General features: G+C 44.1%; 1 protein-coding gene across 1 annotated transcript; it reads left to right on the forward strand.

The window, feature by feature from the left end:
• Nucleotides 1–12,924: 12,924 nt before the first annotated feature.
• Nucleotides 12,925–16,332, forward strand: stmn1a (stathmin 1a). Its single transcript, XM_035635197.2, has 5 exons — nucleotides 12,925–13,071; nucleotides 14,805–14,850; nucleotides 14,950–15,122; nucleotides 15,235–15,426; nucleotides 15,527–16,332. Exons 2-5 carry the CDS (start codon nucleotides 14,835–14,837, stop codon nucleotides 15,593–15,595), a joined length of 450 nt encoding a protein of 149 aa, XP_035491090.1. The 5' UTR covers nucleotides 12,925–13,071; nucleotides 14,805–14,834; the 3' UTR covers nucleotides 15,596–16,332.
• The last annotated feature ends 5,961 nt before the right edge of the window (nucleotides 16,333–22,293 follow it).

The raw sequence follows: 22,293 nt of genomic DNA on the forward strand, positions 1-22,293 counted from the left end.
TGATGAACACATTCAGATAAATTTTTGGGCCCCATCACTTTTCCTTGTTGTCAGTAAATTGCACATTACGTCCAACAGTAAACATTGCAGCCTCTAGTGGAGTCCAGCAGGACTGTGGAATTTCATTCTTCTTATTTTATATTCACTACCAGGGATGCCAAATGAACATGTTTTACCAAAAGCTGTTGATCAGGCATATTTCTTTGAAATAATACAGTGAAGTCAAATTTCAAAATGAAATGAAAATCTTTTTTTTTTTTTAAAAGACTCCCAGCTTCTGCCAAGCAATACACTACATAGCTCTGTAACATCTATCACACATACGGCCACAATCTTTGGCAAAAGGCACTTGAGATGGTGGCAATCCTTTTCTTCATCCTCTGAAGGGTAAAGCGAGAGAGTCTGAAGAGCACTTGAAAGCAGCACAAGGCTGCTCCATCCCTCCTAGGACACCCCCCCCCCCCCCCCCCCCCCCCCCCTTACATAATGCAGCAGTTCCTCTGGGCGCGCAGCAGATGGAGACATCCACTGAATTATCATGCAGCTCACACCAGGGAGGATGTCTTTGTTGTGTCTGGCACAAAGAAAAACGGCTGAAATGCAAAGACTTTTGCGACAATATTCACACAAACACTCTAAACTACATAAACGTGCCGAGTGACATTGTGATTTGAAGGTTTCCGCTGTTACATTTCCTGCCCGTGCCTTTTTTAAATTCCAATCCCGGGGAGGAGTTTGACACACCCAGTGTCGTCTCGAGGCTTGTGTGGTGGTGAGAGTTCATTTGACAAAAAATTGACATTTTGGACTAGGTTTTGTTTGAATCACCTGACATGAGCTCCTGCTCCCGACCTGTGGAGCTGGAGATGAATGATGACGGATGTGTTGAATGTGTCTGGAAGCCATGAACCTCAGTGATCATGCAGGCTGCTCGTCTGGATGCTTCCCAGCACCCCCCTCCCCTCCCCTCCCCTCAACCGTGACAGGAGATTAGACCATACATACACAGATACACCCAAAGGGCTCCTCCTTTCTCCGAGACACAACAGCGCAATGAAACACTTGTGCGTAATACATGATGTAGATTACATGACAGAACCATTATTTATTAAAGACCAAATAGTGGCTCTATTAACGTATTAATGTTGGACATTGATTCAAGCGGAAGAGAAACGTGCAGTCCATTTGAGACTCATTGTGTTTGCTAAAGTGTCCCCGTTAGTCTCCACCTCCGCTCTCAGGCATCCTCCTATAGCTCCCTCACTCAGACCGCTGCAACGTAACTTGTTGCTAGGGTAATCTGGCAATCTTGAAAGAACCTCGGGCCTGCAATCATGCATTTTTCACTTCATGACGGGAGGAGAAGAAGAACACTGAGGACACGGGGCGTGTGCGTGGTGTCGGCCACGATCCCAGGTGAGGGCGAATATGACCTTGTCCAATAGCTTGACCAATATCTAAAAATAGATAGATGAAAAAAAAAAAGCTTTGCGTGTAGAGAATTACCAGCCCCGAATGCCACGATCCACATTCATCTCTTCCACTGCGAACGTGACAGTGCGCACACTATAACAGGGCCAAAATAACACGACAGAGTGTTTGTAATTCTGCAGAGGAGAGGACGGCTCGCTGTCTTCTTACATAATTGAGTAGCATGGCATAAGCGGTTCGCCACTGGCTCTCCTCGAGGAAACAGTTGTGTAATGCCTCACAGAAATGCACCCGCAGTTCCCCTCGCGGACAAATTAGAGCCGAACGCCGTGTTATCAATCGAAGCTAAGCGAATGAGGAGGAGCAGCAGCAGCCGTCGGGCCCCACCGCTGCTCCATCCTTCTCAATCCCTATCTCTCAGTGTGCGTCTCTCGGGCCTGATGACCAGGACAAAAAGAGATTGATCCAGCTGCTGCGGAGGAGACAGTGAGTGTTGGAGAGAGAGAGAGAGTGACGCCGTGAGAGAAAGAGGTGGATCAGAAGACTGGCACTGAGGCCACGCAGGCAGGGGTCACAGACGATGCCGGGCGGGCGGGCGGGCGGGCGGGCGGGCAGACGGCCCAACGAATAGAAAAGCCTTCACGTGGAAGACAACGTGCCAGCTCCGACGCACAGGGGGCCTCGAGGGGAAAGATGGGGAGAGGAAGAAAAGATGCAAGACGTTAGAGAGGGAAAGGGAAAAACGGAGAGACACAGAGAAAGAGAGAACAGAAACAAACGGCACAGTGGGAGGAAAGAATTTGTCCGCTGAGCCAAGACTATGTTGCCTCATTAATCATCATTCACCAGCAAAATGTTTTTTTGTTCTACCTTTGTTCTAGTTTCTAGTTTTTTCACTGTCGACAATGCTGTTTCCTCATACCCATTCACCGTCTGTCCGTCTCTGGCCTAAAGTCCACTGCCTCATACATCGGATATAAATCTAAACAACAGGTCACAAATCTTTCTTATCAATTTCTTTCCAATTTCGTTTTTTGAGTCATTTCCTTAAACAGCCGGGCGATGTTTCTGTTCAACAAACGTTGCTCAAAGCGAAGTAAGTAGTTCATGTGTGGGCACTATTTTTGGTGTGCCAGGGAGTATTTCCAGCAGCAGCAGGGTGTACACTGGATTATCTGATTAGATTGATTGTTGTTTATTAAATTATTATTACTATAGATTAGATTATGTCGGACCAACTCTGGGATTCAGCGATACAAAGCTTTGGATACACAGGCAATAATTACCGGTGCCGCACATGCTCCAGGAGTCGCTCCGAGATGTTCGCCGCGCTGTTTTACACTTGAACGTAAAATTCATATATCATTTCCTGTGTGTTTCTTCTGTTTGGCACCCGCCTCTTCACATGAGTTGGATCGTCCAATTAGCTCGTTTGACGCACACCCACAGGACATGTTGTTAAGTTTTTTTGAAGTGTGTCTGTGTCAACTCTCCGCGTCGCTCTGTGACCTGAAGTTACCTCGGTCCCTTCACTGTGAAGACACAGAGACATTGATGTGGATCTTCTCAAAGGGATAATTCTCATTTTAGTGGGATCAGTTGGTTGTGGTTTTTGTCTTTTCGTGGGATTTCTTAACCAAAATGGAGAATAATAAAAAAATATATATATATATATACATAGTTCTATTGGTTTATCCTTTACTCTTTCTCTAGTGTAAAATATAGAATTTGATACATCTTTTAACACTTGTCTACCATTTTGGACAAATATCTTGATGCTCCCTGTGGTGCATTTTAGGACATACTTGTGTCGTGGCTCACGGAATTGTTTAGACTGAAATATCTCAATCCATCTATCAGATGGATTGCCATGTCAATCCCTCAGCACAGGATGAAACTTAAAGATGCATCTGCAAAACCAAAAACATTCCCATCACCCTCAGCTCTACTGTGTTTTATACCTGCAACAGTTTCATGCCAATGTTGGCATCTAGCTCAAAGCTGCAATTGCGTATCTGCAGCCTTATCGTCTTGTTTCTCCATATTTTCCCCTTCACGTGAGTTCTGCCTGATGATTTATCTCCATAATTATACCAAGTGAGGTCCAGTTGACCCTGGAAACACTGACATACAAAAAATGGATTCTTGTCGACGCACAGTTCATGTGACGAGTCATCATGATGACTGAATGTGTGCCGTTTCTGGTGAAGTCACATAGAACAATCTCATAAATGATGGAGCCTCCGAGCATCTCATATTACATCATAAGACTGGTGATACTACTCTATATGCTTGTCACCATATTAACATGTCCCATGAAGATTTTCAAACCGACGGTGAATGTATCCCAATAAAAAGTATTGTGTGTATTCGAAGCCTTAATTATCTTATTGCTCTGTGCCACAGAGCTCCATCGTTGTACAAATACTATTAAAACCACATCAGTGAGTCACACTGTTACACTGGGTGATATGATCCCCCATCACCATGAACACACACTAGTTCATTTTGATCCGGTCTCACACGGGCAGTCCTGGTCTCCCAATTGTGCAATAATAAAATAAAAATACAGTGTAGCCTCCTTTTTGAATTGCATTTGCTAAAACTTCATTGCTCAGCTGTTTTGGGATATGACTGAGATTTATTTGTGAAAATGAAACCAGAAATTTGTGAGCAGGTTTTTACAAATGTATGTCATCGGTAAGATCACATTGTTGCTTTGCTCTTTTCATTTGATTTCATGACAATAGGAAAAATATTGCAGTTTCGCCAAACGTCTTTAAGGAAATTGAGCTGTGCGGTGTAAACCAATCAATTCAAAGCCTGACAGTCAAACAAACTGACAATCAGGGATTAGACCCCTCTCTCTGTGTAATCTGTGGACAGGCCATTGATCACTTGCCAAGCATCAATTGAGTTAAGTAAGTGTGACCGAAACATTATTCTGATCCTCCATCCTCAACGTATGGAAGACACCGAGACTGTCAAGGACACTAATGTGCACAAAACGAGGTCAACTTGTTTATTTGTCCATCCGATGTTTTATTTTTTACTCAACTCCTTTCCTTCGACAGCATCCACGCTCAGCAGTGACTTCATTCTTTGTCCCGCGATGATCACAAGGCTGCAAACGCACACATGCTCAGTCACAGGCGCATGACATCACCCGAGCAGGGGCGGGGCGGAGACTGGCAGCGTAGGCCTGGCATGGCACTCACACACAGACACAGTGGGAGAGTACGACTCCCATCCCTCTGTAAGCTCTCTGTCAGACGGCTCGGCTCGGCATCACTCTCCCCCCGATAAGATGAAACGCGCATTAGCCCGTGACCCCGTTCTCACAGAGACCAAGTCTCTCCGCACAAGCATTGTGGTGTACTCTCTTCGCGGTCTGGCGTGCCCAGGGCCTTCTCCGTCTCCCTCCTCTTCTCCAGCATATTGTGGTTGGAAATACACATGAAAAGGATGAAAGGGAAAGACTCTGCCCGACCCCAAATCTCGACCTCTCCTCCGTCTTTCAGCTGAAGTCTCTTCTTAATTGGTTAAATTCAACGACAGCGTTTGAGGGAGGAGTACTGTACCTCCTTCGCTGTCCCATCTCATCAATATTCTCTCTGCACAAAGAGTACGTCTTCGAAAATGATCTACAACGTGACCTCATCCTTTTGTTCGCTGATGACTTCAATATTTTCTTATCTGGTAAAGATGAACTCAAGTTCATATCAGAAATGGAACGCAGCGTTGATTAACATTCCTGGTTGAAGGCAAACAAACTATCTCTCAACATAAAGGAAAGTGATACATATTTATAATTTGCAATATTAATAATAAACTTGAGATGACACACACCAAATTTGAAGTTGCTGGTGTGAAGTCTGTCGGAGGGGTTCGTTAAATATGACGCGCGAAAATGTCCAAAATTGCAAATTTAAAATCAGAATGGTCGACTTCCTGTTGGTCGGAGGTAATGGCGACCTTTTTATTTTTCTTTGTAGGTGTTGATGTGATACACGTGCCTATCAAATTTCATTTATCTATAATAAAAATTAATTCACTGAATTACAATAGGTCTTCGCTTTGATTTTGTCAGTGGAGCTCGGGCCCTAATAAGATAATAATGGGACAATCTTTATCCCACGACCTGGCCGCAGAGATCGGTGTCGTACAGAGCTTAAACGCTCGGACACTCTGAGATAATGCTCCGAAATGAACTGAGCTGAGCCTGATGACGAACAATGCAGACATCTGGTTTGTGTGAGTGGATGTTGGTATGATAATATCGGGATAACACTAATCACCACAGATTGGGATTATGATTATCACTCACCAGCACCAGGCACACAAAGAGACTTCCACAGACCTCTAACAGTAAACATGTCCGTCTGAGGCAGACCAATTTTGGACCAATGAGTGACAAGTAAACACATGTTGTAGTGCCACCTCAACAGAAATCAATAACAAGGATCATTCTAGTCATGGAACTCATTTTATCACGGGGACAAATATCTGATTTGCAGCTCTCTAATGTCTCCACTGACATGCGCTGCCTGCAGCTTTCAGCAGCCATCTGTGGAGCATCTCAGCCGGTCGTCTTTGTCGATCCCTCCGTGGCTTCCCTCACCACCTCCACCTCCCTCTCGCCCTTCTCATCCCTTTGTTTGCCTCCCCTCCTCTCTCTCTGTCCCGGGGCTGACATCACGGTCCCAGAGGAGGCTTGTGATGGTAACAAGCCCTGATTCAGCACCCAGCTCCTCCATCTACGCCCCCTCCCTGCTACACTCTTCAGTTAGTGGTTGCGCCCTACCTACGTTGCAGCCCTCTCCTCATCTTTCTTTTTATCCTCTGTTACCCTCCTCCCTTCAACATTTCACCCCATCACCGACCCCCACCCCTCCAGCCATAAGCAGGCTCTGGGGCTCAGACTGCTTTTCCTGTGCTGAAAACAACATCTCCCAAGTGGGCAGGGCTCTTATTTCACCATGGGCTGTGCTCGGGACAGCTACAGAAACCTTACTGGGCAACATCAGGGTATCACCCAGATGAAATATTTATTTGAAGCATAAATATGGAGGAGAACATCAAAGTACTCCCCTCTTAGTTTCACCTTCTCTTCAAACTACATTTCTTCCCATTTCAAAGTCGGAGAATTGGGGTCTCGCTTGCAGCGAATACATGTCAACCCAAGAGTACAACTAGAAGTTAAGTTGGAGGGCTTGAGAGGAATTAAAAGGGGGGAAAAAGTCAGCTTAAAGGCAACAACACAATGGGGAAGGTCCCTGCACTGACCAGAGAGGGCATCACCATCACTGTGATGGGGCATGATGGACAACAGAAAGGCAAAGAAAGAAAAGTGGGCAAAACTCTCAAGATAATATCTTGTCGGCCCAAGATATTATCTGTTAAGTACTATCATTTTAAAATCATATTCCCCTAATGATGTATTCCTCTATTCCAAGGCTGAACACAATGTGATCCAGCACACTGGCAAAGGCATTAGCATCATGGGCCACAGCAAAGATGACTATTTTGTGTTGTTCTTCTGTCATTCTAAATGAATTAATTGTTAGTTCTTAAGGTTCATTTTAATTTAATTTGTTATACACTCAAAACAAGTGGACTTACACTCAGATGACTGATAACAATGTAACAAGAATATTTAATTTTTCGGGGGGGGGGGGGGGTGAATACGGTGACATGCTGGAGTCTATTGTCGTCACTTTGACGTCGCATTGTGAGATATTTTATTTCTATATTTTGTCTGTAATATTAATAATAATAATAATAATAAAAAGTACAGAGCACTTTTCATTGCTAAGAGATGATCGACTGCAGAGTCCTAAACTGAAACTTGGGCTTACTGACCGGCTGCCCGTGCTTTATGTTGCAAATACAGCCAAACACAAGGATAAACTGTTGTTTGTAAAGACATATATAGACCATGTCATTTCTAATAAAATAAAATAAAAAGAGCATTCATTTATGTTTCTGTTTGTGTACAAATTTAACCACCAAGACGTAATCAAACAAAGACAGCAATTAGAGAGTTGAATGGCTGGTTTATTTGGAGAGAGCTATAGGCTGTTTCCATCTGCTTCCAGGATCATACTAAGCTTTGCTGCACAATCATGACAGTGATTTAAATTTCAGCTACGTTTAAAGTATTTGATTTATTACATTGCATGTCATTGTGCTTTTCTTAACCAAAAAACTAGCTGTTTTGGGGGCCAGGTTCTTACACTAACCCTTTCAAAGTCTACTTTCAAAAAGTGCTGCTGAGGCAAAGCCGGCACAGTGCAATTATCTTCTGCGCTGCTAGCATGCATAATTAATGCAGTCCGTTAAAGCAAATATTAACGGCTGCTTGAGATTTTGTTCCTGGTCAGTGTTCTCTCTCATAGTAGCGGACAAACCACAGTGACACGTACTTATTCGCTCTGCCTGTCAGCTCTGTCATTGCCGTTGTTGTACTTTGGGGGGAAAAAAACCCCCCAAAAGAGGGCTTTTGTGTGCACAGGACAGTGGGGGGCCGAGAACAAAGTGTATGGGGAGGGTCTCTGCGGGTGTGTGTGAGAACCAGAGGATTAGCTAATGGCGCAGCGACTGAAGGAGGGATGTAGCTGCTGAAGTTGGGGATCTGGAACTTTGCAGTGTCAACTGCTTTGACCTGACCTCAAGGGTCGGTTGGCAGCATATACAGTATAAAATAACTTGACTTATAGAGTTTCAACCTACACACTGCACATTGGTGTTAAAGGCCCAACACAGGCCGCCAGTCCTCTCATAAGCAGGGGTAAAAACCTTTGTTACGTACAGTATGTTAACAACTTGGCTGCACGAATTACCTAGCAACCCAAATGAGTTTTCATTAGAACATCCTGAACCGAAATTTTGAACGCACCTAGAGTTAAATGTGACAGAGGCTGCTCATCGTAATGGACCACCAGAGAAACATCGGCAACTCAGTGCCCTTTTATTACTATGGAGTTATCCACAAAAAAAGAATTGTGCAGAATTCCTTTGTTTTTATTTCGCTCTTATCCACCTCGGCCAGTGACACAATGGACTCACCGTCTTTACATGCACATGGCCACCCTGCAACTCCCTTGTACACATCTACAGTATGCAATCATCATCACCAGATGCCTGGTCCACATCCTGTAAGTGGTAAAAGACTTCCACAGGATGCCTCCGGGTCCATCTGACATTATATTTGTTCTAATAACCATGTGGTGTTTAATCTAGTCTTCCTTTTCCTGTTTCATTGGATAATCTTTATGTTTTGATACTTTTTAGGGGGGGGGGGGGGACTACAGGATTAAGAATAACAGTGATCAATACTTCAATATGAATTGACAGGTCAAATACGCTGCCCCGTGCTGTATTGTAAATGTTTTCTCATCATCGAATTTTTCCGCAAAAGATCACAACCGTCCCCCAGTTTTGAACACAACACATGCAGCACATTCTGCACGTGAGGAGCCATCACTCAGACATACAAACACACAATTATGCTATGGAGTACACACACATGCAGAGCACATGGGAGTTGGGGGCAGGGATGCTGAAACCACTTCTAGACATCCCGCAGCCTCCTGGAGAAGGAGAGCAGCCAGCTGATGGGTGATTATGTAATCCACAGTTACATAAAAGTCATCGCTACATTGAAACATGGCTGCCCTGTACATTTAGCATCATGGCAACAGAGTGTCATCATAATGTGTCATCTTCCATGCAATATAGAATACGAAAAAAAAAGGATTTTGAGGAGGATCAGACTTCTGTTACTCAGAGGGTTGAATCCAGCCATACCATATCAGCCTTCATCATTATCAATACATGTCACTTTTTTTGTGGCTCCTATTCTCCAATATTAAAAACCTCAACGTGATATCTCTAATTGCAATCGCTAGCGACACCAACATCCTCTCTTCATGCCCCAGAGACAAACATCGTGCCTGCCAGGCCTCCTATCAGAACAGTAAAAGCACAAACATGGAGGACTCCTTGTCCCCCTAATCTGCTGACTATTGGATCCCTCTGCCTCGGTGGACGGGGCGGGGTTGGGGGGGGGGGGGGGGGGGGGGGGGGGGGGGGGTATGGGCCTTGAGAGGCGGCCTGCAACGAGTTTACGCGGACCGAAAAAATGGGTCAGACTCCGGCACCAGGCGAACACCAGCATGGGTGAGTGCTTCTGAAAGGAGGGTCCCACTCCTCCACAGCCTGAGGAGGAGGACTGCTTCTTGTGAATCAGCTGCTGTGGGTGTGTGTGTGTGTGTCTGTGTGTGTGTCACACTGTGGCAGCCCAGTAGGAGATGCATAGATTAATAATAACCCCCTTGTGCCCCCATCATGCAGCCACTTGTCCTTTCTTTTATCATACAGGTTTCAAATCTCCCTGCAGTTAACCCCCGTACAATCCAGTATTTTCATAATGTAGGAATCAATCAAACCTAAACTATTTGGAAACATACAAACTAAAGCTTAATATACATTTTTTTATAGCTATGGGTGAGCAGATTTTACTCCCTGATGATCAAATTGGATCATGAATCATTTCTGCCAAGCTGTTTAAGTGACCGAAGGAGTATGTTTGGGTTTTGTTGATTCAAACTCATCTAAAAATGCAAATGAGTAAGCAAGTTTCCTAATTCAAAGCGATGACCTAAATAATAAAACTGACTTCTTTTTTCTTATTTTTATCTCAGCCACAGGGTTGAATCTATGAAAAGATAATCAGTTACACAAACACATAAACAAAGCCTAAAACCTCCCTACCCCAGACAAAATGAAATCCTATTAAACACACACGCACACACATACACACACAAACACACACACACACACACACACACCTGCAAATTTTGGGCTGGTGCTGGCCCTGGACCAGCAGACAGCCCCTCTTGTGCCTCCCCCTGCCCTCCCTGTATCTCCGTCTCTCGTTGGCCCATCTTTGTCCTGTGAAGCACCACGGACCCAGTTCGTTGGGAGGGGGGGGGGGGGGGGGGGGGCTGATGCTGGCAGGACGTGAACACCATCTGGTCCTCTCCACTAAGACGGAGCGGCTCAGCCACACTCAGCCGACTGGCACTGAACACACGGGGCACGACAGTCTCCCACTGATGGATGAATGATACTATCATTGGGAATCATTCTGGGGCAACGACAATGTCAGACATGGATGAGTTGGCTGGGCAAAGATACTGTAAGAAAGCTCCTGATTAAAGGAATAAAAATAATTATAATGATAATAAAGGATTAAAACTTTTTAACTTACTATTTTAATCCTGAAAATTGCTTAAAATAAAATAATCTATATAATGCATTCACTGCAAAAACAATTGTCCTCATTAAAGCTGTTATTGACTTTCAGTGAAATCACATATTGATGAAATCCTATGTCATCTACAAATTTGAGTTTTTGGAATTAATGACTCCATACAGACTGAAATCAAAAAAGTATTTGATTGGTTTACAGGCCACACCACAATGCAGCACACTGCACCAGAAATTGAAATAGTAAGCCTTCATTGTGATTGTACAACGGGAAGTTGGGAGCACGCAGTCGTCCACCCAGACTCGAGGGTCTTGCATCAGTTTCCTTTGGGGAATGAGGAAGCATGTCTGAGTGGTGTGAGCCTGAATCAGTCGGTCTGTAACCATCTGATCAGTCAGGCCACAGCTTCACTCAGCGACTTGCAGCCTCCACATGCATCCAGTTTGTAGTTTGGACCGATTTGTCTCCCGCTGCACTGAAACGTCGCACTGAAAGTGCCGTCAACAAACACACACACACACACACACACATAAATCACTGGCCTAAATCACGGGATGAAATGAAATCCACATGGCAACAGTAAAAATAGATCTAACTGTCGGGCCCTGTGGTCACAAATATTTTCAGTGCAGCATCACTGTGACGGAGGGCTGATCTGCTCCTCTTGTCGCCAGAACAATGTGGAGCTAAAAATAGTCCGAAATCAAATATTCGGGATAGGTCGATTGAACCTTTATTTCAGTCCAAGCTTTTGCATTTACATAATGTCTGACAGCTGCATGAAAAAAACTTCATGAAACTGTGGAGGAGGGAGTCACAAAGATTCACTTAAATCTAAAACCTACTGTTTGGTGCTCAGATGGGATCTGAACACATAAATTCAGAAGGTAGCAAGAGATTCTTTAACTTCTTTAACGAAACAGCTTGTGTTATGAATAAAATTGAAAGAGGCCGAGACCTAAACATTAGGATTTCAGAGCATTTACAGAACAAAGACATGTTGAGGGCAGGAATGAGAAGAGCTGATGCAAAAAAAAAAAAACAATTCCTATTCTGAAACATGGGAGCTGCTTCTAAGATGAATTAGTTTATAGGAGGTTTATCCAGTCTGGTTCACCAGCTGCAGCGGCGCTGCCCTTGTTGACGTACAGCACAGTAGATGCTGTGTGTGCTGATGTGACTGGTGTGTGTCAGCAGGACACTACAGAAAGAGCGAGTTGCAGCCGACTGCTCCGAATAGATTCCGGGGCGACGGTTTGCTTCCTGCTGTCGGCGTGGCTCAGTCAAACGCTGTGTCAGGAATGGAAACTCACAGCAGCATGTCATCGACTCCGTAAAAGTCTTGAGATGTTCCTGCGTGCGGCCTACATTTATTTCACAATTTACATGCAAGATTTGTTTGCATTCAAATGGAGGGTAACATTAATCCTTCCTTTATTGATGTCCTATCCTCGGACACTTTACCACAGTGGAAGACTGCTGATATAAGGGCTTGAGCCCGTGTGGTGCAGTCCTCTGTCTTGAATGTGCTCAGTGACTCACCCAATTTCGAGTCCTTTAAAGGTCACACCATTTGATTTCTTACACAGAGACATTTTTCAAATATCAAATACGCCAAACTTTGTATATTCAGTTATTTAAAGACATTGTAAATATGAGCACAGGCTTAAAAGACTGTGGATGCAATGTGAGAGACAGCATTAACGGTTCGTTTTGAAGTTGGGATCTCTGTCGAGCATTTTTGGATCCTTGTTTTATTTTGTTTTGATATTCGTTTTTTTAAATTTATCTTTAGTCACCAAATCATTTCTCAAATCATATAGTAACCTTCTGACATTATAATGCAAACAATGCTCTTGTCCACAGATTAATGGTAAATGGTAAGTGGACTATATTTATATAATGCTTTTCTAGTGTTATTGACCACTCAAATCGCTTTACGTGACAAGTCACATTCACCCATTATTTGCTATGCTATTTACCGTGCTTTTTTCTGTCACATTCATACACTTTCAGAAGAGCCATCAGAGGCAATTCAGGGTTAAGTGTCTTGCCCAAGGACACATCAGCAACATCAAAAAATGAATAAACATAAAAACTTAGTGGCCATTTCAGACAACCCGAGTTCAATGACTAAAAATTGGGAGTCACAAAAATAAAATAAAAAACTACAAATACCGTGAGCACCTGGGAGTTCTGGGGATCCGACCAATGGTTGGCGCTGAACGGCGTGACGACATCCACTCCGGTCCTTTTTAAAGCGCGCGCTTGCTGTTACGCTCGCGCACACAGGTTTCGTGGTCAGTTCGGGGACAAGAGGAGAGTCGGGAAGCAGCAGTATCATCATCAGCAGCAGCTTGTTGAAGGTGGGTGTGACGGGACTTGATCTGTCGACCGTGAGTGAAAACATTGATGAGTTAGTAGAGTTTTTTTTATTTTATTTTTTTATTTAGTTCGCTCAGTTTTCCTTCCCCATTTTTGTGTCTTTATTGTCGCGTCTGTTGGCGCAGCACGTGCGCTTATTAACATAATGTCTGACAGGTTGTTGGCAGACGTCGACGAACTCGTGAGGTATTTTTTTTCTTATTAATTTTGTGATTATTGTTGACAGTAAAACAAAAAAATGAGCATGGCGGCTGCTTGAGGGTTCGTTCGCCCTTTGTGTGGTGGGAGACACTGGCACAGTTGGCACCGGGCGAGGGGCAGACTCCGAGGGGCGTCTCTCGCGCCTAAGATTAAAAATGTTTGACTTTTTTTTATTTATTTTTTTTAATCGATCTTTATTCATTCCCCGGCGGCACCAGTGTGAGGAGTGGACACAAAAAAAAGAAAAGAGGAGAGCGTTATTGTTCACCTTCCATCTCGTCTTTGTTCGCAGCCGCTCGTCAAACGCGCCATTGTTTGTTGTGTCCGAGCTGATGGCGCCGAGGCGCTCAAGAAGAGAAGCCTGCGTTGGAAAAACGAGCGACGCCCAATTAAAAGTGCCATTGTCTGAGAGGAGGGTGATCAGGCGGCGGGCCGCTGTAACGACGACTGGTCGTCCGGTCCGGTCCGGTCCGGTCCGGGCTCTCTCCAGACCTCGGTCTCGTCAAGTCAAAGTCAGATTCACTCTCCTCATCAGCTGCTCGGTGACTCGACACAGAGAGCAAACGGCCACATTCTGAGCTAGTTGCAGCCTTTGTGAGACCACAGGAACAGGGGAGGGGTCTTCTTTTTTTTTTTTTTTTTTTTTTTTTTTTAGGTGCTCGTTTGACTCACTTGACCGAACGATGGCGCGACAGCTGTCGCCGCCGCCGCCCCCGCATCGTCAGATATGATGGTGCCATGTTTCGAGTTCTTTGTCTGACTGTCATTTTTTACTTGTGATACAGTCTGAGCAGCGGGATCCAGTTGTTCGAGCTGGCATTGCGTGTTGGTTCGGCTGTTGCACACTTGCCTGCACCCCTCCCTCCTCCTCATCCTCCTCCTCCTCCTCCCTCCCGCAGCGCAAGCACACGGTGTGAGAAACAGGTGCTCCCTGACGACCTGTTTTCCCCGGACAGGCTCATTACCGAACCAGCCGGCGTCGGTTCAGACGGTGCATGTCGCTCGTGTGGAGGCCCCGGTGCAGGGCCCGGTGCAGGGCCCTGGCACTGCCCGCTGTACCCGCCCTCCCTGCCCGCAGCCTTTTGTCTCCGCAGACTGTGGCATGCAGTGCTCCGTTAACAATGACCGCGGCGGCGTTTTTGCTCCCCGACACGTCAGAAGCGATTTGACCGACTGCTGATCGATATGAATGTGAAGGGCTGAACAGGTTCGAAGATGGAACAAAGAAAAACAAGTGTGTGTGTGTGTGTAACACGCGGGCATCGAACGCCAGCGCCGTGTTGTGTGGAGTGATGGGCGGTGGTTGGTTGCATCGCTGAACATGACCGCTTGGTGTCGCCATTGAGGGCTTTTTTTTTTTTTTAGGTTGGCTTGTTTGTGTTGGAAATGGTGTGAAAGATCCGCTAGAGGTCGCTGGTTTTCAAGCCACGCAGAGGACAGTGAATCACCATCACAACAATCTGACCTTTTTTCTTGTATTTCTCTTTTTTTTTTTTTTTTTTTTGATTTCTAGGTAAACTTGACCTGCAGCACATTCTCTAAGATGGCAGGCGCTGAAGGTGAATTACATTTCTAGTATTAAAAACTCAAATGCAGATCTCTGCAGGGTAGTGGTTGAGGTGGCTAAAATGCATTGTTCTTACCTTTGCCATGTTCAGATATCCTGGTCAAGGAGCTTGACAAGCGGGCCTCGGGCCAGGCCTTTGAGGTCATCCTGGCTGCTCCTGGCCCAGATGCCAAGGGCGAGTTCCCCCTGTCTCCTCCCAAGAAGAAGGACGTCTCACTGGAAGAGATTCAGAGGAAGCTGGATGCTGCAGAGGAGAGACGCAAGGTAAACAGCCACCCCATGTAACAACCTCTGAGCCAGAGGTCTGAGAAAACAATCAAATGTTGCCTCCAGTTCTCATTTAACTTTTTATTTTTTTTTAAACATCCTTGTTCAGAACCATGAAGCGGAGGTTCTGAAGCACTTAGCTGAGAAGCGTGAGCATGAAAAGGAAGTGCTCCTGAAAGCTATGGAGGAGAACAACAACTTCAGCAAGATGGCAGAGGAGAAGCTCAATCTGAAGATGGAGGCCAACAAAGAGAACCGCACAGCAATTATGGCAGCGATGAATGAGAAATTCAAGGAGAAGGTCAGTGTTTGAGTTGATATTGTGTGGATAAACTAGCACTTTTTTAAAAATCTCACCTGGATGTTGACAATATTTTTTTATTTGCTATCCCTCGTAAAAGGACAAGAAGTTGGAGGAGGTGCGGAAGAACAAAGAAACCAAAGATCCCTCAGAAGAAGGAACCTCGTAAAACTGAAAGTTACGAACGGGATTGTTTATAGGGTTTTTTACGTATCCAAAGATTGATTTATTTTTTGTTTGGCCAGTATTTTTGTTGTGTTCACTTCCCACCTTTTTTTGAAATAAGAAATACAAGTTTCACTTTGTGAATTTTTCAATTATCCTGCTTTCAGTGTTCTTGCTCTGGTTTTACATGTGGGTCATTTCCTCCCTCGGAGTCTAACATTTAATATGTAGCTTGTCAGTGCAGCTTCAGCCCTTTTTGAAACTTAGCAGTGTACTTATCCTTTTTGAGGAAGCATGTTTCTATGCATAGGCCTTTAATCCCTGCTTATTTCATGCGTTTTGAAAATGTCCCTGTGAATCACACCTGTTCTTGGCACTTGCTGTATATTTAAAAAGAAAAGTAGCACATGGTTTGATGAGGCGTTGGCTGTTAAACATGCAGGTGTTTAGTTCCGCTTTGCTATCGAGATTCTACTAGTTTGCTCCTGCAGGTCATGTTTTTGTCTGTACTGATTTTAGCTTTTGTATTAATATGGGGTTGTCTTAAAAAGCACATGACTTCTCTCTGTATATCTGTGAGTGAACATCCCAGTCATGGAAATGGACACCATCTTGGAACATCCCTGAACAAGGTTGTACACATGAATGCAAAAGAGCAATACACGTTGGCATCTCAATAGACACAGTGGCTAGTTGACTTAAACTGTTGTACTAAAACAAATAAATAAAAATTAAACAATTTGTCTTGTACTACGTGGTTAATGCTGACTTACTGTATTAGATGGCAGGTGGAACTGTTAGTTTAGCCTGTGTTTAACAGGCTTCAATATCATTAAACTAAAATAATGTCCACTTTTTGATATTGATGAGTAACTTATCACATTCTGTGTACTTAACACTAGGCTCTTTTATAGCTAAATAAATCTAACTTCCTGCTGCTCAAAAGTATTATGCCCCCTGCTGGAGAAAATCGGGAAATGACTAATCATTATACTCTGCAGCTGTAGTCAGGTGTTTCAAGTGTTCCACATGCTGTGAATTGATACCTGATTGTACTTATCTGACATCGATTTAGTGCAACATTTTTTAAAGGGAAATTTGTTCAAATAGTTGGCGATAACGGATCTGTATCGGTGACATCACCATCCATGATCATAATCAGCCTATTCCATGGGCCAGATTCATAAGAGATGCAGTCTTTTGTCTCCCTCTGGTGGTTTGTGGAGTCCTGCATAGTCGAATATTGCCTTAGATTTGAGAACATTAGCTAAACTGAGACCGACTCAGAGTCATTACATTGTATTGGATTGAGTGTACATCATTAAAAATGTATATCATAATTTATGTGGCATACATACACTATATGGCATCCACTGTCTTAACCTCTGCTGAGGTGTTTTCAACAGAATCATAAAGAGTAATTGTAACTTTCCACCACTGCATTTTAGTATAATGTTTACATAGATACCACAATCTAAATGCACGTGTTGTTTTCATTCATATAGTGTTTATTTGTGTTCATATCTGAGATTAATAATTATTCTTACTGGGTCATAATTTCTTTACTGAACACTGTAGGAAGTTGAATTTGCTGTTCTTTTTTTTTAACAGACCAGTAGAGGGCAATGTTGTTCTCTCTGTCTCTCTCTGTCTATTAGTTATCATAAAACTACCAATTAGAATCTTGAATTCAATCCATCTCTCTGTTTTCTTGAACAAAAACATGTTTTTTCAGATCGCAGCAGGCTGTTTTCCAAACTCCTCACTGAGCCATAATCATTACTGTTCAGCTGTATCACATACTGTACCATGCTGTATTGGTAATTGTCTATGGATTTCTCATAAGGGTCACATACCCTTACTCATCATGGTTTTTGAAGGACGGCACAGTATGCTGAAAGTGGTGTTTACACCTTATACTTAAAGTATACAATATTATATTTTACAAAATATTCCTGTTTTCCTTTCAATCAGGTATAATGCGCAAGTATTATCAGCAAAGTTGTTGATACAACTTTAGATCAAATTTTTATGCATATATATATATATATATCTTATGATATATATTCATGTACTGTATAATATATTAGGTTGTAATTACTGTTGTGGCTGCTCCAAAAGGAGCACGTTTTCTTCGGGGCTAAAGTAGCATTCCCCCTCTGGTGACCATGGATACTGGTCCAAAATTTTAACTCAATCTGTCCAATCATTGATGAAATAATTCAGTCCGGCCAAAGTGCTGGACTGATTGTGCCATCCCTAGAACCGCACACGATGGCATGGCTAATATTAATCATATTTTAAGAATTAACAATCACACAAACATTTTTAAAAAATGAATAATTTGAGCTGTGAATGTATGCTAAAAGATTGACAACTAGAGAATGGGAAGTAGAAATTGATTATTTCTCACTGGGTTGTCAAACCTTTAGAACACCACCAAGAACCCCTTGGAGAGCTGCCGCCTCAGCTTCTGTATTAACTGTAAAATACAATTTAAATCCTCCGGAACTTTTGTCACACAGTATAAGAGCCTGTAAGAACTTTGCTCTTGACTTCTCACAGAATGTACCTTCCTGAACACAAGCTGTGTAACACCGGCGACAATCAGCGTTTCACCGTGAAGCCTGGCATTTGCTGAAATTTACCCCTATTCTGGGAATAGAGAGATTTATGAGAAAGGAAAAAATTACAGCTGTCAAAGTCCTTGTTGGAGAACTTGTTCACAATGCCTGATTGGCTCTGCTGTTCGTGCACAAAGGCGATTAAGAAAAAAGTCTTTTGCGGTTCGACGCCGTCGAAGAAAGGAGGAAGGCGTGGGTGAAAAAGTGAAGCGCACGCTTCCTTTAACATCCAGAAATCTGGAGTTTGAACGTGACCACGACCGGATGATGAGCCTGCGATGCGGCTTCGCAGCACAACTGACCCCGGGACAACCCGCTGCACACGAGAGCTCAATAATGCTCCGTATCAACAAGACCTCTGGTCATTACACACAGTGCGACGGGACCATCCTTACTGGTAAATACACACATTAGCTCGGCAGAGATTGATGCGGAAACCAGATCTAATGAGCACAAACGCTGCAGTGCTAATGATTTTACTCGGCTAACACGGTGTTGACAGTATAGACCGGCTGCTCATTTGACTTATTGCTTACGTGTGCACAGCCTGCAGCGGACTAATCACATGCATTTACTGCAATCAACCCTCCTTTCACTTCGCTCTGCCATATTTTGAAGGGAAAATGCCCCGTTATTCCCTCTCTGAAGTATACAGCCCTTCGAATTCTGTACCGTCCGGAGCTTCAGACGCGTTTTACAGGACCACAAAAAAGGAGGTCACACTTGATTACCGGCTCACCGCTCATGGTAGGATCAGGGTAGGATAATACGGTTTTTCTGTTAAATAACTCCAGGGGAAGCTCTCAGCAACAAAACACCCAGAATGCTGCACAACCAATGGGTGCACAAGAGGTATATCTAAAACAGCAGCGGACAGACCACAGGGACTTGATCCTTGGGTTAGGAGCTTCTACCTTCGGTGCAATTCAACACAACAGTCGTTGAGACAAGTGACCCAAACCCACAAACCTCACGGTGGTCATAGGCAAAGGATAAGTCATTAGAATCCATCATTGGGGAAGAACAAATGTCTGCGCCGATCTTGGCTCTCCATCTAATAGTTGTTGAGATATTTCACTGTGGATGGAGACCGCCACTCACGGAGCCAAGTGTCGAGAGGGGTCGACTGCACTGGAGATCAACGTGAAGAGACTAACGGGTGGTCGTGGTGGACGGAGTACAAAGGCCTGCAGAATACCTTGCAACAGAAAGGTGCAGCGGGATGCACAGCTGTGGACTGCTGGCCTCCGCCACCTGCTCCTCTCTGATCCGAGGCAGGAAGCTTGGAAAATGCATTTGTGTTTGCTATTTCACTGCTTTCTATCTCTATCTGCCATTGATGTGAAGAGGTGGTGGGTTGTTTTTATTTTTTGGTCATCCCCACGTTTTTGGTATTTCTATATTCACATATATGTCCACATCATCTGATGGGAGAGCTGTCTGGAGCAGTCTAGGCTCCAGCGCCTCGCCTCCTGGGATGGAGCCAGGGACCGAACCACCTCTGTTTAGTGGACGACCCGCTCTACCTCCTGATCCGCAGTCGCAGTGTCCTTTCTCTGGTTAATGACACTACTCTGAGCAGCATGATATTCATGAACAGAGAAGTCAGTACAGCTTGGTCTGGACATGACGTGATGATACGATTGACACCTGATTAGAAACAACAAAAAGACATTCACTTTATGAACACTTCAATCCGCTGTAGGGTCATGGAAAATGAAAATGAGGAATATTTTTTGCAGAAGCTATAAGGTAACATTGGTTGGATAAGTAGTGAGCAGTTCAACTGAGGAGTCATTTTCCCTCTGCAGAAGGCTGCTACATGTCAAGGTGTCCTGGGGATTTGAAAGTAACACACCCGCGAAAAAGCATTCGATAGATGTTTACTCCAGTACTTATACACTATACTGTATAATTATGTAACTTGATCTTTTGAGGCCTCAGATTCATTGAGCCCCACAGTGCTATCAGGTTTTACTGGATAGTTAGAATTCACTTATGTGCCACACATTGTTTTACGTTTAAGACATTCATTTCTCTGCCACATACAGTACTTTCGTTATCTTCTTCTATTTGTATATATATGTTTTTCTGTTATTTTTATTTATTTAAAGAGAGCCATGTTGAGATCACAACAAAGAAAAAAAAGAAGTCGCGGCTTGTATCTCCCCGTGTACACACAACGCAGGATGAGTTCAGACTATCCTGACATCATCTTAATGAAAATGTCTGTGGGGGAGACAAAAAAAATAGGGCCCGGCTGTGACGCCGCGACTACAGGGGGTGAGTGGAGGGCGTGCGGATGCAGAGGCGGGGAGGGCTGGAGCGAGCGGGGTCCGTGGATGAGGCGCATTAAGAAAACACAGATCAGCAGAGATGATGAGTCAGACTGTGACACAGTCAGCGTGTGGAGGAGGAACGATGATCTCGGACGTGAAAACACCATTACAGGGCTGACCGAGTTTTTAATGTAGCAAAGAGATGCTGTTCACATTACAAGTAGCAGGTGGTTGAACGTGTCTGCCGATAAGGGAGGGGATGCTGCTCAGTGACATCAGCCGGGGCTCAAGCAGTGTTGGGGTTTTTCAAGGCAGATTCTGATATGGAGGAGAATCTTTCCATCAGCAGCTGATGTTTCCTGCTGTAATTTAACATCTAGAATATTTTTCTCAAAGTTTGTTTTTTGTTCTCACAGTACTTCAGTACCTTTAGAAAGCTGCAGACTTCACAAGCAAATTAATATCGATATTATCTGCGGAGGTATTTGGTACGTAGCCAAACCAGGCCATGGGCTTGGTACCTGGGCCCCAGGTGTGTACAGTTTTTTTCTATATTGGAGACCTTGCTCTGGATTTGCTGCAAGATTAGATAACAAAACTGCACTTGCTGTCCTTATCGCCTCCTCAGCTGATATTGTGCTTTAGTGGTGCAAAACAACAACACTTTCAATTAGATTATCACGCGCTGGTTGGCCCTGGAGTTCTTCCCTTTGGGAGATCCCTTGCCTTTTCATCTAGCATCAGGTAAAAACTTTAATTTGTTCAGTACTTTGTTTAATGACCAAATACTCATGGATCCTATGACATTCCAATAAGCCCCTTCTGCACTTTGTGTTGCATGCTAATTAGCAAGTGTTAACATGCTAGGAGGAGTTTGTGATCATGGCAAACCTGTTTAACATGAGCATGTCAGCATTGCCACAGAGAACATGTTAGGATGTTAACAGGAAAAGGCCATAGTGATCATGGACGTAGGAAAGTGAAGCCAATGCGGAAGTGCGTGAAACCTGTATTCTCTGGAATGACCAGCAGAGGGCGAACGCCGCCGCTTGCACAAAGACGACAGTTTCTATAGAAATCTATGAGAAAAAAACTTTCTCACTTGATTTATAACATTTCCCTGAGGTGGTTATGATTCAGTCTCTAGTTTGAAGACTTCTTCAATACAGCATGATGTTCATTTAGTAAATTATGGTCCCATTAAGAGGGAAATAAACGATGAGGCACGGTGTGCATTGAAGCAACTACCATCCAGTAGGTGCATGGCTGCAGGTGTTGGATGGATGTCCAGTGGACGAGCGCTCAGTCAGACCCACCCCACAATCCTCCTGATGAGAATTGTGGATTACTCGCAGTGATCAGGACATTATTTAAAAAAAATATTTTACTGGTTTAAGCCACTGCCATAACGTGGTTTTATGAATACTGTGGCCAAAAGTTTGAATCTGAATTCCCTCAACCCGTACTGAGGACATGGATTCTGTGTCCTAAATGGCATCCGCAGCAGTTTTTAGGGTGACGGGCACAACTTTTGGTCTCAAAACCTCTCCACACAGAACTAAGGACCACTTCAGTCAGGACCAATACAGTCAAATTAAATGTATTTCAATAATCACAAAAAAAAGTTTTATCTGGCAGCGTGGCACTGTTCTGGGAACTCTCTGCATGCGTGGAAATCCTGAGGCAGGGAGCGCATGTCCCTACCCTTTCATGAGCCTTCATAGAACGTGAGGTAGGGACAGCGGCAGCTGAAGACCCCCAGCACGGAACAGAGCAGGTGACAATGACCACGCAGGACA

Source organism: Scophthalmus maximus, chromosome 5 (assembly GCF_022379125.1).
Source record: "Scophthalmus maximus strain ysfricsl-2021 chromosome 5, ASM2237912v1, whole genome shotgun sequence".
Lineage (NCBI taxonomy): Eukaryota > Metazoa > Chordata > Actinopteri > Pleuronectiformes > Scophthalmidae > Scophthalmus > Scophthalmus maximus.

What these genes read in the sequence shown, in the direction of transcription:
- stmn1a (XM_035635197.2), top strand. An exon ending in CTGCAGAGGAGAGACGCAAG is followed by an intron (nt 15,123 to 15,234) that starts GTAAACAGCCAC and finishes ATCCTTGTTCAG; the next exon opens with AACCATGAAGCGGAGGTTCT. An exon ending in ATGAGAAATTCAAGGAGAAG is followed by an intron (nt 15,427 to 15,526) that starts GTCAGTGTTTGA and finishes CCCTCGTAAAAG; the next exon opens with GACAAGAAGTTGGAGGAGGT.